At 40.9% G+C, this 16,843-nt stretch overlaps 1 protein-coding gene across 2 annotated transcripts in view; it reads right to left on the reverse strand.

The window, feature by feature from the left end:
* Positions 1-15,149, reverse strand: part of ETFA (electron transfer flavoprotein subunit alpha) — a 77,488-nt gene extending 62,339 nt beyond the window's left edge. For both annotated transcript variants that reach the window (XM_002925477.4, XM_034667996.1), the window contains exon 1: positions 14,993-15,149. In XM_002925477.4, the coding sequence (XP_002925523.2) occupies positions 14,993-15,031 (39 nt within the window). In that variant the 5' untranslated portion in view covers positions 15,032-15,149. The remainder of the gene's footprint in view (positions 1-14,992) is intronic.
* Positions 15,150-16,843: the final 1,694 nt, after the last annotated feature.

Here is a 16,843-nt window from a genome sequence, read left to right on the forward strand (position 1 = left end):
GCATCCAACTCTTGATTTCAACTCAGGTCATGATCTCAGGGATGTGAGACTGAGCCACACATCAGGCTCCACACTCAGTCGGGAGTCTGCTTGAGGCCTCTCTCCCTCTCCCTCTGCCCCTCACCCTCACCCCTGCTCAGGCATGAGTCTTGCTCGCTCTCAAAAAAATAAAAACAAATAAATGTAAAATTCTTAAGTAGAACATATTAACTACCAAACTAGGAATCAAACTATTACCAATGATATCCACTTGCAGCAAAACGGCTGAAGATACAGTATATCCAGAAATAATGGGTTTGAAATCAATTACTAAAGTTGATTTCTATTGCTTTCAGGCAAAATGCATTCAATGCCCAAATAACTGATAATGTAAATCTGTCTTTAAAATACAATACCACACAGTAATTTTGCTGGGGTTCCAACTGTTTAACATGCTTCTGAATTCAAAAAAGAAGGTTGCAGACCATATCTTGGAACCAAGCAGTATCCACCTATATCTACAGTGGACTATCCAGAGACCACCAATAGTTCACGGTCATCTGGAATTAATTTCAAACACCAGGAACACAAAGATGAACAAGAATGGTCACTGTACTCAAAGATTTTAAGGGAAGTAAGACTTGTTTACATACAATTATGGGAACAGTTTTTCAATCAATGAAGAGATCCAAAAGGCTGAAGGTTGCAGATCATGAAATACAGAATCAAGAGGAAGAAAGGGAGAAGTTTAGGTGCTCCTGTCATGTGAAAACATGAGGAAGGGCACCATAGATGTGACAAAATAAGAAAACTCTGTAACTATCCTTGTGAAAAATCACAATGAGAAATGAGAAAAGGAGGCACTGAGGATCAAATGGAACAGTTGTATGACTTAATTCAGCAATAATCTTTGATCTGGAGCTGGAGTGAGGAAAGCATGGTACAAAATTTACACCACAGCTGGAAATTTACAAAGGAGGGAATGAATGAAAGGCAGGCAGGCATGGGACTATAATGCTCATTACACAATTAAATTTACAAAATACATATTTTTTTCATTTATTATACTGTAAATACCAATTGCTGTATTTTAATATTCTTTTTTTTTCAAAGATTTTATTTATTTGATAGAGACAGAGGCAGCCAGCGAGAGAGGGAACACAAGCAGGGGGAGTGGGAGAGGAAGAAGCAGGCTCCCAGCAGAGGAGCCTGATGTGGGACTCGATCCCAGGACACTGGGATCACGCCCTGGGCTGAAGGCAGACACTTAATGACTGAGCCACCCAGGCTCCCTGTATTTTAATATTCTTTACCCTTTTATTGCTGTTAAGTATATGAGCACACCAGTTTAATCAGTCCTGTAAACATTTGGGTAATTAGTAATTTTTAAATTATTTTTTAAATAAAGATTTTATTTATTTATTTATTTGAGAGAGTGAGAAAGCACAAGAGAGAGAGGAAGCAGACCCTCTGCTGAGCAGGGAGCCCAACATGGGGCTGGATCCCAGGACCCTGGGATCATGACCTGAGCCCAAGGCAGAGCTTAACCAACTGAGCCACCCAGGTGCTCCAGTAATTTTATTATCATAAACAATGCAGGGGCATCTGGCTGGCTCAGTCAGTGGAGCATGAGACTCTTGATCTTAGGGTTGTAGTCTGAGCCCCACACTGGGTGTACAGATCACTTTTAAAAAATAATAAAATGTGGTGCGCCTGGGTAGCGCAGTCGTTAAGCGTCAGCCTTCGGCTCAGGGTGTGATCCCGGCGTTATGGGATCGAGCCCCACATCAGGCTCCTCCGCTATGAGCCTGCTTCTTCCTCTCCCACTCCCCCTGCTTGTGTTCCCTATCTGGCTGGCTGTCTCTCTGTCAAATAAATAAATAAAATCTTTAAAAATAAATAAAAAATAAAAAATAATAAAATGCATAAAACCCAAACAATGCAGAGAAGACCATCCTTACAGCTAAATCTTTGCACTCATCCTCAACAAACGACGAGTTTGTTTTAGTCTAGAGAGACCCTTCTGATTGGAAACTCGCCAGACCTTAGCTGCTCTGCTTCCATAGAAGACTAAGCCAGATTCTCCGCAACCTTCAACAAGCTATAGGGACACTCTTCCCCTAAGCTTTCTACCCGTACCAGTTCATCCTCAACCTTCTCCTCAGTCCTCTAAATCACCTCTATCCTTGATGAACCAATCCCAGAGCTGGGGACCAGAGACTCTAAGGATATGCCAGAGGAAGGAATCACTGCATTATGTATCATGGATGGCATTTCTTGTCTTTTTCTTCCCTGTCTACTCAAAGGAAGCAAGGAAAAGGAGGGAAATGAGACTTTTGTTGTTGCCAGATCAAGTACCTGCTTGTACAACTTTTTTTTTTTTTTTTACAATAAAAAATTGCCTTCTTACAGCAGGTGGTTAAAGTAAGGTTAGAAATCTTTATGCGTATCTTATGATTCTTTTCTTATGGAAATTCCTAGAAGTGTTAGATCAAGAAGTAGGCAGACTTTTAAGGCTTTTAATACTGATGGACACAAACTGTTCTCCAGAAAGTTGTAGCAATTCACAACAGTTCACAATTCTTGGGATGGAATAAAAGTTCTTAGAAGGCAAATACCATGCCTATTCAAAGAATCTATATAATTTTTTAAAAATCTATATCTGTAGAAATATGTAGTACTTTCTCTTTTTTAATCAGAAGATCACAGTATCTTGCGAAGAACTCTACTTAGGACTCAATGGTCCTAAATCATAAATAATTTAAATTATAAATCACATTTCACAAGAGTTGCCAGTAACAAACTACTTATTACCAATATATATCAGACACATTTTTTATTATGTTTCACACATCATTTACTATAAAAATTATGAGATTTCTATCACCATTTCAAGAATAAATCCAACATTTGGTGGCAGAAGGCCCATATTTGCTGTAAATTATACTTCTATAAGATAAATTAGGAGTTCTCCTAAGAAATCATCAAGGTTTTTAGAACTTCTAGGGGGACACTATATTCTTTTTAAAAGACTATTCAAAATTATAAGAGTAAACAACAACAAAAGAATATACGTAAGAATCCACTCAGTTCATCTACCTGATCAATCTTTACTAATTACTATTACATCATACAGGCACTCTGTATTACTTTATCACTTGACTCCTTATAGTTTTTAATACTAAACTTCCTTCTAACTCAGTGTTCTACCTTCTATTCCTCAGATACCACCTAAAGAGAAGCTACAGCACTTAAATATGGTTTTATGTGGCTTAATTCAAAAGTAACAGTTGTGTGTACCAAGAGAAACTGGTCTGTAGCCTTTAAAATGTTATGTCTCAATCTAGATCCCAGTTTCTTTATCTGCAAATTGAGGGAGATGAACTAGCTCAGAGGATTTCAAGCTACACTCCATATAAGACTAAGGGTGTCAAGGAGGCGCACCTCAGGAACCACCACATAGCATAAAGTAAAAACCAGGCAAGGAGGGTTGCCAGAATGGCTCCCCAGCTCTGCTTTAACCAAATTAACTAAACCAAAATATTTAGGTATTGAGAGGGAGAGCTGACCCTGGAACAACATGGGAGTTAGGGCATTGAGAGAGAGAGTTGACCCTGGAACAACATGGGGGTTAGGGCACCGAGCCTTGATGCAGTCTACATTTAACTTTTGACTCCCTCAAAACTAATACCCTACTGTTGACCAGAAGCCTTCCCAATAACAAGAGTCAATTAACACATACTTTGTATTTGTACTACATACCATATTCTTACAATAAAGTGAGCGAGAGAAAAGAAAATATTAAGAAAATCATTAGAAGAGAAAATACATTTACTACACTGGACTCTATAAAAAAAAAATTCACGGGGCGCCTGGGTGGCACAGTGGTTAAGCGTCTGCCTTCGGCTCAGGGCGTGATCCTGGCATTATGGGATCGAGCCCCACGTCAGGCTCCTTTGCTGGGAGCCTGCTTCTTCCTCTCCCACTCCCCCTGCTTGTGTTCCCTCTCTCACTGACTGTCTCTATCTCTGTCAAATAAATAAATAAAATCTTTCAATAAAAAAAAAATTCACACACAAGTGGAACGATGCAGTTCAACTCCATGTTGTTCAAGGACTAACTGTATATCTNTAAAAAAAAAAATTCACACACAAGTGGAACGATGCAGTTCAACTCCATGTTGTTCAAGGACTAACTGTATATCTTATCTAAAACTCGTAACTCTAAAAGGGTAAGCAGTCAGGGATGCTTGGGTGGCTCAGTCGGTTAAGCAGCCAGTTCTTGATTTTGGCTCAGGTCATTACCTCAGAGTCCTGGGATCCAGCCCCACACTTAGCCACTTGGCGGATAGTCTGCTTGAGGATTTCTCTCCCTCTCCCTCTGCCCCACCAGCTGCTCACGCTTGCTCGCTCTCTCTCTCAAATAAATAAATAAATCTTTTTTAAAAAAAGTGTAAGCAGACTCCAGAATTTCTGTTTTTAATTACTAGCTCACAGCAAAGTACCATTATTTTTAATCTCTTTTATATAGGTATCCCCAAGCTTTTCAAAAATTCATTTTATGCCACTTCACTTTTATGAAAGACCTACCTGTTGTCACTAACCAAAAGAAACCTGAAGAGGATTTTCATTTTTATGAAAAGAGGTGAAAAGCAAAAATAGCATTCAGCATTTATTTTGCAGCAAGGTGTACCCCAAAGCATTGCACACCTGAAGCAGAGAGAGCGGCACCACCAAGCTCCTTCCCTGGAACTACACTGAGCATCAAGCCACCATAGCTTTGAACTGTGTGAGCATCTGCGATTTGTCTCAATTTATTCTGTGCATCCATTAACAAGATGTATCCTATGATATCAGAAAAGCCTAAGAGAGGTTATTTTTTGGGTCTGAGAACACTAAAAAATGTTTCCGTATAAGTTAATGGCAACTGCTTCTTACTTTACACTGTTTTTGCTTATGAAAGGTTTCATAGGAAAGCTCTATTTTGCATAGCAGGGAAAACTTGTAGATTTCTAAAAGATTTCACTTAGCAAATATTTTCCTGATTTTTAAAAAATAGCACTGATCAGAAAGAAAAAAAGATGATGTAAAAGTCCTCTTTTCCAGCTCTAAACATTCTATAGCCCTAAAATCTTACTTTAGGTAGAACAGTGGTATAGGTAACTACTAAAGATTCAAAAAGGTCCTTTACGGAAAAGGTTTTTAACAAAAGTTACATTTTATTTTCTTATGATCCATGCTGTATACTTTGGGCCCTCTTTTTTATTGGGGGAAAAAGGGAGCCAAATTCTTAAGCATTTAAAGATAACTATAGAAAGACTTAATAAGGCAACAGCCCAGAAAGGAATCTCAACCTCCTCAAAACACTTCAATTACTTTATGCAGGCTGCTGTCACCATAAATTCTGGCTCACTGACCTTATCTGGGCCCTCAAAACTCCCTGACAATGTTATTATGCTATCCACGTTGGCAGCTCACTCTCCATAGCAACTATTTCAAATATCCCCTTCTGATGTTTCTCAAATGCTGATAGACTCTGCTTCCTACTCTCAGAAGAGAGCCTCATTTCTTACTTTATTCACAATGAAAACTGAAGCCATTAGAGGGGACCTGCTTCACCTTCCTGACAGTGAACAGAAATTACTGTCCCTGTCCTATCAAAATGGAAGCTGCTACAGGTCCTAGATTTGATCACTTTATCTGGGCTCTAGATTCCATCCTCTCAAATCTAGTTGAAGACTTCTTCTTTCTGTAATCTCTCAGTAATATCTCTAACCTCTCCCATTTTCCAGGGCTCCTTCCCATCAACATTTAAACATATTTGAGGATCTCCCAATTTTAAAGAAGTCCAAAATTAAAAACTCACTAGCCCCACTTTCCACTCCAATTCTCTAATTCCTCAAATCCCATTCATGCCTCAACTACTTGCACTCTTGCTCATGTCCTCACCAAAATTATACCAACAGATACTTTTCAGGCTTTACCTTACTTATTCTCTAAGGAATATTTGAAATTATTAACTATTCACTTCTCATTTCCATGGCTTAACTTATAATTTGCCACCTATATAAGAATCACATATATACTGGAGGAAGGAGGGAGAAAGAGATATTAAATCTCATTCTAAGCGCTAGACCTAAAATTAAGTTATATCTGCACATCCAATTGCTTGTCTGTCACCATCAAACACTCTCCAACTCAGCAGATCCAAATCTTAATTCATCTTTCCCCTGATCCTCTAGCCCTTTACCAGATTGCTTCTCCAGAGTTCTCTAACAAGCTGCCCAAACCATGATCTGAGAGTCATATCTGAATTTTTTCTCAACCCTCACATCCAATCGACTACTAAAGTCATACCAATTCTCCCTTCTAAATACAGTATATCTCCTAAATCCATTCATCACTTCTCTCCGTCATCAATGCTACCACCTACTGCAGGCCATTATCCTTCTCCTGCATCACCCCAAACATCTCCCAACCCAGCTTTCTCCCCTCCAATTCACTTCTCTGTGATCTTTCCATGACACAAATCTAGCACATTATTCCCCTGCCTAAAACACATCAATTGCTTCCTACCCCCTTAGGAGACAACTAGACTCTTTAGGTTGGCTTACCAGGCATTTATTTTACGATGTGATTGACCCTCTCTAGCCATATATTCCTCTCTCCATTTACACCTTATTTTCAGATACTTGAACTTGCCCTGCTCTCTCTGATCCCCAGCCTTCCCTCAAATTGTTCCCTCCACCAAGAGGACCTCTTCCCGTTACCTGATTAGCTTCCAGTCAATCACCCTTAAGTTTTCTGCTTAAATGCCAATCTTTCCAAGAAGCCTTAGTACAGTGCAGTGGTAGACAATACAGGCTCTGGAGCCACCCTACCTGGGTTTGAATTCTACTTCCACTGTAACTTCTCTGCGTCTCAGTTCCCTGATCATAGAGATGATGATGATGATCTGATGATAACCTCACAGAGTTGTGAGAACTGAATTATTGGAATAATGCCTAGAATATAAATGCTCGATAAACGTTAGCTACACATAAAAGCCTTCTTGGGATCTCCTTGGACTAATTAACTTTGCTAGCACCAACACAGTACACTGAATTGCCTTCATTATAGCACTTATCACACTTGACTATACTCACCTGATTATTTTGCCTTCTCTACTTGATTTTGAGGACAGGGGCCGTATCTGATTTTCTTATCACTATAACCCCAGTTTCTACTTCAGTGTCTAACCCAGAGGGGATATCCAATAAACGAACTGAACATTGATTTTAAAAACCTCTTCATCAAAAGAATGAGATGACAAGCCAGATTGGGAGAAAATTATTTGCAAAAGACATAAAATAAAAGGCTGTTATCTAAAAGAACACAAAGAACTCTTAAAATTCAACAGTAAGAAACAAACTGATTTTTAAATATGAGCAAAAAATCTGAACAGATACTTAACCAAAGAAGGTATATGGATGGCAAATAAGCACATGTAAAGATGTTCAACATTGTGTATTAGGGAACTGCAAATTAAAACAAAAATGAGATACCGCTGCATACCTATTAGAATAGCGAAAATCCAAAACACTGACAACACCAAATGCTGGTGAGAATGTGGAGCAATAGGAACTCTAGTGGAAATTAAAAATTGTACAGCCACTTTGGAAGACAATACGGCAGTTTCTCTAAATACAATCTTGTCTCTAAATACAATACAAATACTCCTTGGTATTTACCCAAATGAGCTGAAAACTTATTTACACACAAAAGCCTGCATATGGATATCTACAGCAGCTTTACTCATGATTGCCAAAATTTGATAGCAACCAAAAAGTCCTTCAGTAGGTAAATGGATAAACTCTAATTCATCCAGAAAGCAGAATATTCAGCACTTTAAAAAAGAAAAAAAAAAGGCGCTATCAGGCCATGAAAAGGCTATATACTGTACAGTCCCACTTAGACGACATGCTGGAAAGGCAAAGCTATGGAGACAGTGAAAAGATCAGCAGTTGCCAGGGGTTGGGGGCAGCGGGGTGAGAGGGAAACAAGCAGAGCACAGTAGATTTTAGGGCAGTGAAACTATACTGTATAATACTATAACGGTGGATACATGCCACTGTACATTTGGGATACACCCACAGAATGCAGAACACTAAGAGTGAACCCAAATGTAAACTAGGGACTTGGATGTTAATATGTCAGTGTGGTTTCATCAACTGGAACAAAAGTACCACTCTGGTGCAGGACGCTGATAGTGCAGGAAGGTGGGGACAGGCAGGGGGAAATACATGGGAACTCTCTGTAGTTTCTGCTCAATTTTGCAGTGAATCTAAAACTGCTCCCCCAAATAGTCTTTTTTTTTTTCATATAGTCTATTTTTTTAAAAAATCTTCTGTTGCTTTAAAAACATCCTTTAAATACCTCTACTCTATATACTGAGCTATAGAGAGCAATTTTAAGACTCTAGATCAGCCTTTCTCCAAGACTGTGCATCTAAGCCACAGAAAATCTAAATGGCTGTTGTCTTAATTCTTCCAAGAATGAACATAGCTAGGACCATCCTAGACACATAGGAGAGAAGTTAATTCATTCCGTAGAGTGAGTGCTTTAAATGCTTGTTGCTGCCTCACACTTATATCTTCCTTTTGTGTGTGTGAGTGTACAAGAAATTTATTGGGGACTACTCCTGGAAACATCTATGAGGCATCAAGGAGACAGGACTGGGCAGTGGAAGAAGCTAAACTGCAAGACTGGATGCAGTCATAACAAAGATCTCAGCTGATCCCGCAAGGAGCCCTGGAGCTATGACAGCCCTTCGGAATTATACAGAAATGAAACAAGGGCGCTATAGATCTTCCTTTTCACACTGTGTCATTACGCCAGAACTATTTTCTCTAAATTTCCAGGCTCCTTCAGCATGCTCCACCTTACCTTAGACAAAATTTACGTGGACTTTTGATTTTGTTTTGTTTTAACAATCAAACTAACACAACTAACGCTCTATTTCTGTTTCTAGCTCAACCCTGCAAATAATCCATATTTAAAAAACAAAATATCTAAGAAGAGCACATTCAATATGAACAGAATTAAAATAGTAAACAAGTGACTTAAGACAAACAAAACTCAAAAATGATGTTTTTCATCTAAAGAAAATCCTTCACCTTTATTACTTCATCACTCAAAAACAATTATAAACCACCTCAATTTACAAAGTAACTTCAGGTATCTTTTCAGTTTCCCCAGCCCCTTAACTGATTATCCTCCCTGCCACTACATGTTCCCCAAATACCCTATACACTTTTCTGTTACAATGATCATACTTAAAACAATGTGTTCAATGTCTGTTTTCCCTCAACTATTCATACCGTGTGGGCAGGAATTAGGTGTGTCTGTTCTCCACTGTGAATTTAGTACTTACCTTTGTGCCTGATGTATGGCTGGTACTCAATGAATGTTTGGTGACTAAATGAAGTTTCCCCAAAATGATAAACTAAAAAGCAACTCTCTGTATCTCACTGGTAACTTAATTATCTAAGCAATTAATGTCTATCTACCAAGAACAGTATGTAAACTTGTTAAATCACTACAATAGATATCCCATCATGCTTTCAGAAAACTTACCAAAACTACTGACTAGACTTAGTTTAAATAGTAAAATGTGAACTTTTCTTTCTCATACCAACCGCATACCTCAGTGAGCTCACTGGCCTTTTTGAGAGGGTATACTTTTTGAGGGCAGGGCTTAAAAGGGTTATCATTCTCTCTCCACCCTTTCAGAGCCAAACTTCTTGAAAATAATGTCTGTAAGCACCAATTACTGCCTCATCTTTCTCTCCTTTACTCACAGCAAACTGGCTTTCACATTCACTATGTCACTGAATCCAATCTCTTCAAAGTCAATAACAACCTTGTTATAGCTAAGTCCAAGGACTATATTTTCGTCCTTCTCTTACTCGACCTTAACAGTGTTGACAGTGCTTTTGATTTTTTCAGTCTTTTAGGTGTAACCAAAGAGATTTACTGCTCAGGAGTTCCTGCTGTGACTTCAATTCAGTGTTCATGTAGTAAACTATCATAGGTGTTAGAAGAAAAAAAAAGCGGGATTCTAACTCCCTACTTTGCCCTTACAAACCCAGTCACAACCTAATGTAGTAAGAATAATTTTAACCTACTCCCCCCCCACCATCTTTGAAAACAAAGTGAGATATGGGTAAGGGAAAGGACACCATGAGGGTCTTCTCACTTCTTAACTCAAAAATAAAAAGGCAGGAATAGGGGCGCCTGGGTGGCGCAGTCATTAAGCATCTGCCTTCGGCTCAGGGCCTGATCCCGGCATTCTGGGATCGAGCCCCACATCAGGCTCCTCCGCTGGGAGCCTGCTTCTTCCTCTCCCACTCCCCCTGCTTGTGTTCCCTCTCTCGCTTGGCTGTCTCTCTCTGTCAAATAAATAAATAAAATCTTAAAAAAAAAAAAATAGGCAGGAATAAGCTATAAAATCTTTCCAAGTTCTGGGGCGCCTGGGTGGCACAGTTGGTTAAGCAGCTGTCTTCGGCTCAGGTCATGATCCCACGGTCCTGAGATGGAGCCCCATGTCCAGCTCCCTGCTCAGTAGGGAGGCTGCTTCTCCCTCTCCTTTCCACCTCCACCTGCCCCACTTGTGCTCTCCCTCTCTCTCTCTCTCTCGAATAAAATCTAAAAAAACAAAAAACAAAAAAACTTCCAAGTTCTAATGAAAAAGATAAATATGTGATTAAAGTCATCTATCCCTATTTTAACACACATTTTGTAATAATAAAATGTATATTATGTTTTTGTACTTTAAATAACTTACTTTAACCTCTTTAATAATAAAATATGGTAGCTTTTAATCATGACTAGAAATGTCATATGACATTGATTATATTAAAAACACAATTTATTTCACTTTAAAAACAGACAAGACCCTTAGTAGACACACTGGCAGGCAGCATAATTTTACAGAATTCACCTTACACAATAAATCTTTTAGAACCATCAAAATTGGCTCTCTTTCTTCTTTCAAAAGAAATTAAAATTTGCATATAAATTACAATAGTTAAATCTCATTTGTCAATGATAGGGCATGGACTCTGAAAAATGTCACGTTCCTTCACACCACTTTCATAGCTTCTAAATAGTGATTGTTATGCCTCCCCATCTGGCAATGAATACAAAAACAGAAACATTCAAATGACCTTGAAAAGGGCTGCTTCACTCTCCACATAAAGTATTTCTTTGGTATCTTAATAAGTCAACAAATCAATTTCAAATGCAAATGAATATAAAATAATACTCATAATTCAGATTAATTTCCCCACAAGAATGTTAACTAATTGCAAATGCCTACCTATTTTCCTCTTAATGTGTTCTCTAGCTCTTTATTGTAGATGTAAAAGACCACCTTCATTAAACAGATGACATTGAAGAGCCCCTCAGAGATGAAGGACTTTGCTCAAGGGCACAAATCAGGTCAATACTGGAAACGGAACTTGGATACCAAATGCAAGTGATTTAACTTACATTCTAACAATTTATCTTTTTTTTTTAACTGTAGTAAATAACACTTATAAAATTTATCATCTTAATCATTTTTAAGTGTGCAGTTAGCTATATACACATTGCTAACAGTTCAAGATAAGCTTTTAATAGATTAATCTAATATTAAAAATATAGTTTTGTGGAAATATACCTTCCTAAATAACTCATGGTTAGCTACAGAGCAAATTTTTTAAAATTTCAAGAGTAGGGATTTCAGATAAGCTATTTGACTTTATGACATCATTGATGTATAAATGTTGGGTTTCAGAGCCAATGGCCAAGAAAGAATTCTTGAGATGTCTTCAGTGAAAAAAGGTGGTTTTACTAAAGCATGGAGACAGGACCTGTGGCAGAAAGAGCTATACTGGCGCTATGACGGGTGACAAGCGACTGAGCCATTGTTAGGGAAAGGTCATATATTACTGTCTAGTAAAACCTTTGTCATGTGACTCTTCAGATGTATATTAGTAGGCCATATTCTCGGAGGATGACTGCAAACATGCATCTTGGGGGTAAAGATAAAGGAAGTTTCCAAAGGAATTTGTATATGTTAAAGAAGACTTACAGGATCCTGGAGGTCAGGATAATGTTAATCATAGAGGCAGCTGAGTTCCTAGAGGAGAAAGTCACTCTACTTGTTTCAAGGGCTTGTCAGTGGGCTGTAGGCAATAACAAAATTTAATTTTCTTCTTTTGCCTTTGTTTCCCACATCATCATAAGAAAACAGGAGCCAGAAGGGACTCCCACTTTAGAAATATAGGACAACTTGAGAGCATCAAAAAATATAAGATAGGGGCGCCTGGGTGGCACAGCGGTTAAGTGTCTGCCTTCGGCTCAGGGCTCGATCCCACATCAGGCTCCTCTGCTATGAGCCTGCTTCTTCCTCTCCCACTCCCCCTGCTTGTGTTCCCTCTCTCACTGGCTGTCTCTATCTCTGTTGAATAAATAAATAAAAAATCTTTAAAAAAAAAAAATATAAGATAGTGGGGCACCTGTGTGGCTCAGTCAGTTAACCAGCCAGCTTTTGATTTCNTAACGCCAGGATCACGCGTGATCCCGGCGTTATGGGATCGAGCCCCACATCAGGCTCCTCTGCTATGAGCCTGCTTCTTCCTCTCCCACTCCCCCTGCTTGTGTTCCCTCTCTCACTGGCTGTCTCTATCTCTGTTGAATAAATAAATAAAAAATCTTTAAAAAAAAAAAATATAAGATAGTGGGGCACCTGTGTGGCTCAGTCAGTTAACCAGCCAGCTTTTGATTTCAGCTCAGGTCATGATCTCAGGGTCCTGGGATCAAGCCCCATGTTGGTCTCTGCACTCAGTGGGGGAATCTGCTTGAGGATTCTCTCTCCCTCTCCCAGTGCCCCTCCCCCAACCATACAAGCTCAGGGGCATGCATGCACACTCTCTCTCTAAAATAAATAATCTTTTTTAAAAATGTGATATTAGCAGATTATAACTGACTGTATAAAAGATCCATAATAAATACACAAATAAGCAATAAGGAAATGTTCTTCCTTATAATAGAATGCTAATAGTATAGAAGGAATGATGGAATTAGAAAAATTACCATTTTACGTCATAGTAATAATTTCTCTTAACATCAATATATGTTAAGACTAGTGGGTCAGGGGCACCTGGGTGGCACAGCGGTTAAGCGTCTGCCTTCGGCTCAGGGCGTGACCCTGCCGTTATGGGATTGAGCCCCACATCAGGGTCCTCCGCTAGGAGCCTGCTTCTTCCTCTCCCACTCCCCCTGCTTGTGTTCCCTCTCTCGCTGGCTGTCTCTGTCAAATAAATAAATAAAATCTTTAAAAAAAAAAAAAGACTAGTGGGTCAAAGTCTGATGAGAAACAGGAGATTTACATAATCTCAATGTACCTCCCTACAAATTAGTTAAAAATCACAAAGGTAGAAGTAGTAACTTGTTAGTGGAAAAACCTGGTGAACAACACTTTAGCCAAGTAAAGTTAACATCACCAATAATGGGATAAATCCATACCACTTCTTCGAGACTGGGGGTGGGGGGCAGGAGAGAGAGAAGCAGACTCCCCGCTGAGCAGGAAGCCGGATGTGGGGCTTGATCCCAGGACCCTGAGATCATGACCTGAGCTGAAGGCAGGTGCTCAACCAACTGGGCCACCTAGGCACCAAATTATTTCGCTTATGCCAGACTCCTGCCCACAAAACTACCTTCTAATTACTGCATAGCTATTTTTCTGCCAGTCTGACTCTGATACGTGGAATTTTCCCAAATCCATGACTTTAACTTGTTTATGTCTATACCCTCTGAGGAAAAAAATCAACTGGGAGAAAGAATGAACATGGCCCTGAAGGATGGGGATTTGAACTTTTCTCACAGAGGAGAAGGACACACAGAATTTTTTTTTTTTAATGAAACAAGGAATATACAGAAAAAGAGCCTACAGGTATCTAGGAAGATTACCAGCTATGTCTCAGGGAGAAAATCTCTGTGGTAGATGGGAATATATGCATCCATAAAACAACCTGTAGAAAAACTACAGAACATCAGCAAGGTTTCTAACCCAGTTTAACAATCTTGTTTGTCACTTAACCTAATTGTAAATTGGAAAACTTACAGAATCCACAATATAAATTGTTACTTGACTTGTAATTGGTCAACCTCCAAATACTATTGTCCCATAGCATAAAGACAAAAATATACTTTCTATCAATATTTCTCACAAGAGAGAAATGTGGTAAATTCATGATTTGTCACTAAGGAAAGCATCAAAAGCTTACCACTATGAACAGTTCCCTGGCTCTTTAACCAACAATCTACTACTAGTTTAAAAGCAGGTTAGCCTGCAGTATAAAAAGATGCTTGCCTTTCAAAACTGGCTAAAGCTGTCAAATTGCATGACTGACCTTACACTATAATCACCTATACTCAGCACTGCCCCAATAGCCAGGGAGCAGAGAAGTTTCCACAACACCACCCTTCCCTTCCAGCCCCCCCGGCCCCCCAGACTCAGCGGATACCAGCAGCCACGAAGCGCCCAGAGAAATAGTTTTAATTTCTCCAGAAATGTTGGCTTCCAAATTCAGGTTTTAAACTCTTTGCAAGAAGGCATCCCAGCAGCGACATTCTCCTCCCTCCGCTAGTGATTCCCGGGGACGTGGCAGCCTGCTCCCCGCCAATGTGGAGAAGCTGGCGGGCTGGGAGAGTGCGGAGTAAACGAGGTGGGAGAGGGGGTGGGAAGTAGAAGCGCGGCTTCATACTTGAGGTCACCCTGACCTCTGACTTCGCCCCCGCCCCCCAACGCTGGCGACCCGGAAGGAGTCCGGAGCAGGCCCCAGAACTCGGAGCTCGAGCTACAAACCGGGCTGGGCCTGCAGGCCGGTCAGGTTTGTGGGAGGCGATGACCTTCGCCAAGACTCTCACAGGGTCAGCACACTGAGGCTGGACCGTCACCGGGCTCGGCCCACCCCTCCGGGACTCACCGCCCGCCGGAGCTGCCCTGGAGCCGCAGCTCGCAACATGGTCTCTGCTCCCGTCCGCCTCGCAGCACCGTCGGCCTTCCAGCATCCGGGAGGAGAACCTAGCAGGGCCGCCTTTGAGAGTCACTAAAACGCTCGCGAGACGCGCGAACGAGAGCGGAGTCGCCTCCGGCGAAGAGGGCGAGCTCACGGTTTCTGTCTGCCCATTGGGCAGTCGCGCAACCAATGGGGAGGGCGGAAAGTTAGGGAGCGGACTTGGAAGTAGGGCAAAGGTGAAGCTTTGCTCTGGGAGGCCGCGGGTGAAGTGTGGCCCGCGGCCGAATGCCTGGCAGAGCTGGTGAATTGCAGGTGACGGTGGCCCAGAAGACCTCTCAGACCCACTGTGGGCACCGTTGTTACAGTGAACTTCCCCCCTGAGCTGCTGACGTCAATCTCCTGGCTTCGCAGCCCTCTCACTCCAATTTTTCTTTTGCTCACTCATTCATGCACACACATCAACGCTACACCTGTAACGTGGTGAACACATTTTCCAGGTCAGGGCAATATAATAAAAGGATGCATGAGATGTTGACTTCACCAGACTCTGGAGGAAACATACAAGTAAACATATCATTCCTTTATGGAAAGAGGGATTCACCAAACTGTTGATATTTGAGCTAGGTTCTAGACCAAAAAACCGTGTGGGCGAATACCCATAAGGGAACAGTCCAAGGACAGGCACAGGACTGTGTGCTTCCTGCAGAAAGTGGCAAAATGGCTGGAACAATAGATTGGAAAAGAACTTGAATGTGGGGAACTTGGGGCCCACCCTGGTCCTCTCCTCTTCCCACTCTACCTGTCACTGGGCACCCCACCCACATCCTGGCTTCAGTGCCTCTGACCCTCAAATCTCTCCTGACCTTTGGATTCACATATATACCGGCCTACTTGGGCATCTCCTCAGGATGTCCTGCAACATCTCAAACCCACGTGTACACAATTGACAACATTCCCTTCCAGATTTAATTTTTCTGTATTCCTTTTTTAGGGAAAGCTTTCCACCTCCACCCAACTGTTCAAGCCAGAAACCTAGGGACCATCCTTGCCTCCTTTCTCTCCTTCATTCCCTTATCCTACCAGTCACTAATTTCTAGCAATTCCACTCCTGAACAGCTCCCAAATCCATCTAGGACTCTCTTCTACCCCACTCCATGTTTGGATTGCTCTAGTTGCCTTCTTACTGTTCTCCCAGCTTCTAGTCTTAACCCTTCAATCCATCTCCCACTGCAACCAAAGGGCTCTTTCAAAAGGGTAGATTGGTGATGTTACTCCCCTGTTGAACACATTTCAGTGGCCCCCCATGGGGTTTTAAGATAAAATGCAAACCCCTTAACATGACATACAAGCCCTATGTGAGCTAATCCTTTCCTTTCTCTTGAGCCTTGTCTTCCCCCCACCCTCATCCCCCATGGCCATACAGAACTTCCTTCATATCCTCCAATGACCTACCCACTCTGCCTTCCCACTCATTTCTTCCTCATTCTCCCTTTACTACTTCAACTGTTTAATATCTATTCATTCTTGAAATTTTGGCTTNCGAAATTTGGCTTGCACTTTCCTCCCCCCACTATCTCTGAATGAGCTGCTTCTCCCATGTGCCCCTATTTTTACCTGTACTTTCTCTATATTGGCAATTGTCACATGGGTTGCAATGACTTGGTTACCTCTCTGTNTGAAATTTTGGCTTGCACTTTCCTCCCCCCACTATCTCTGAATGAGCTACTTCTCCCATGTGCACCTATTTTTACCTGTACTTTCTCTATATTGGCAATTGTCACATGGGTTGCAATGACTTGGTTACCTCTCTGTCTCACC

This window comes from Ailuropoda melanoleuca, chromosome 9 (genome assembly GCF_002007445.2).
Source record: "Ailuropoda melanoleuca isolate Jingjing chromosome 9, ASM200744v2, whole genome shotgun sequence".
Lineage (NCBI taxonomy): Eukaryota > Metazoa > Chordata > Mammalia > Carnivora > Ursidae > Ailuropoda > Ailuropoda melanoleuca.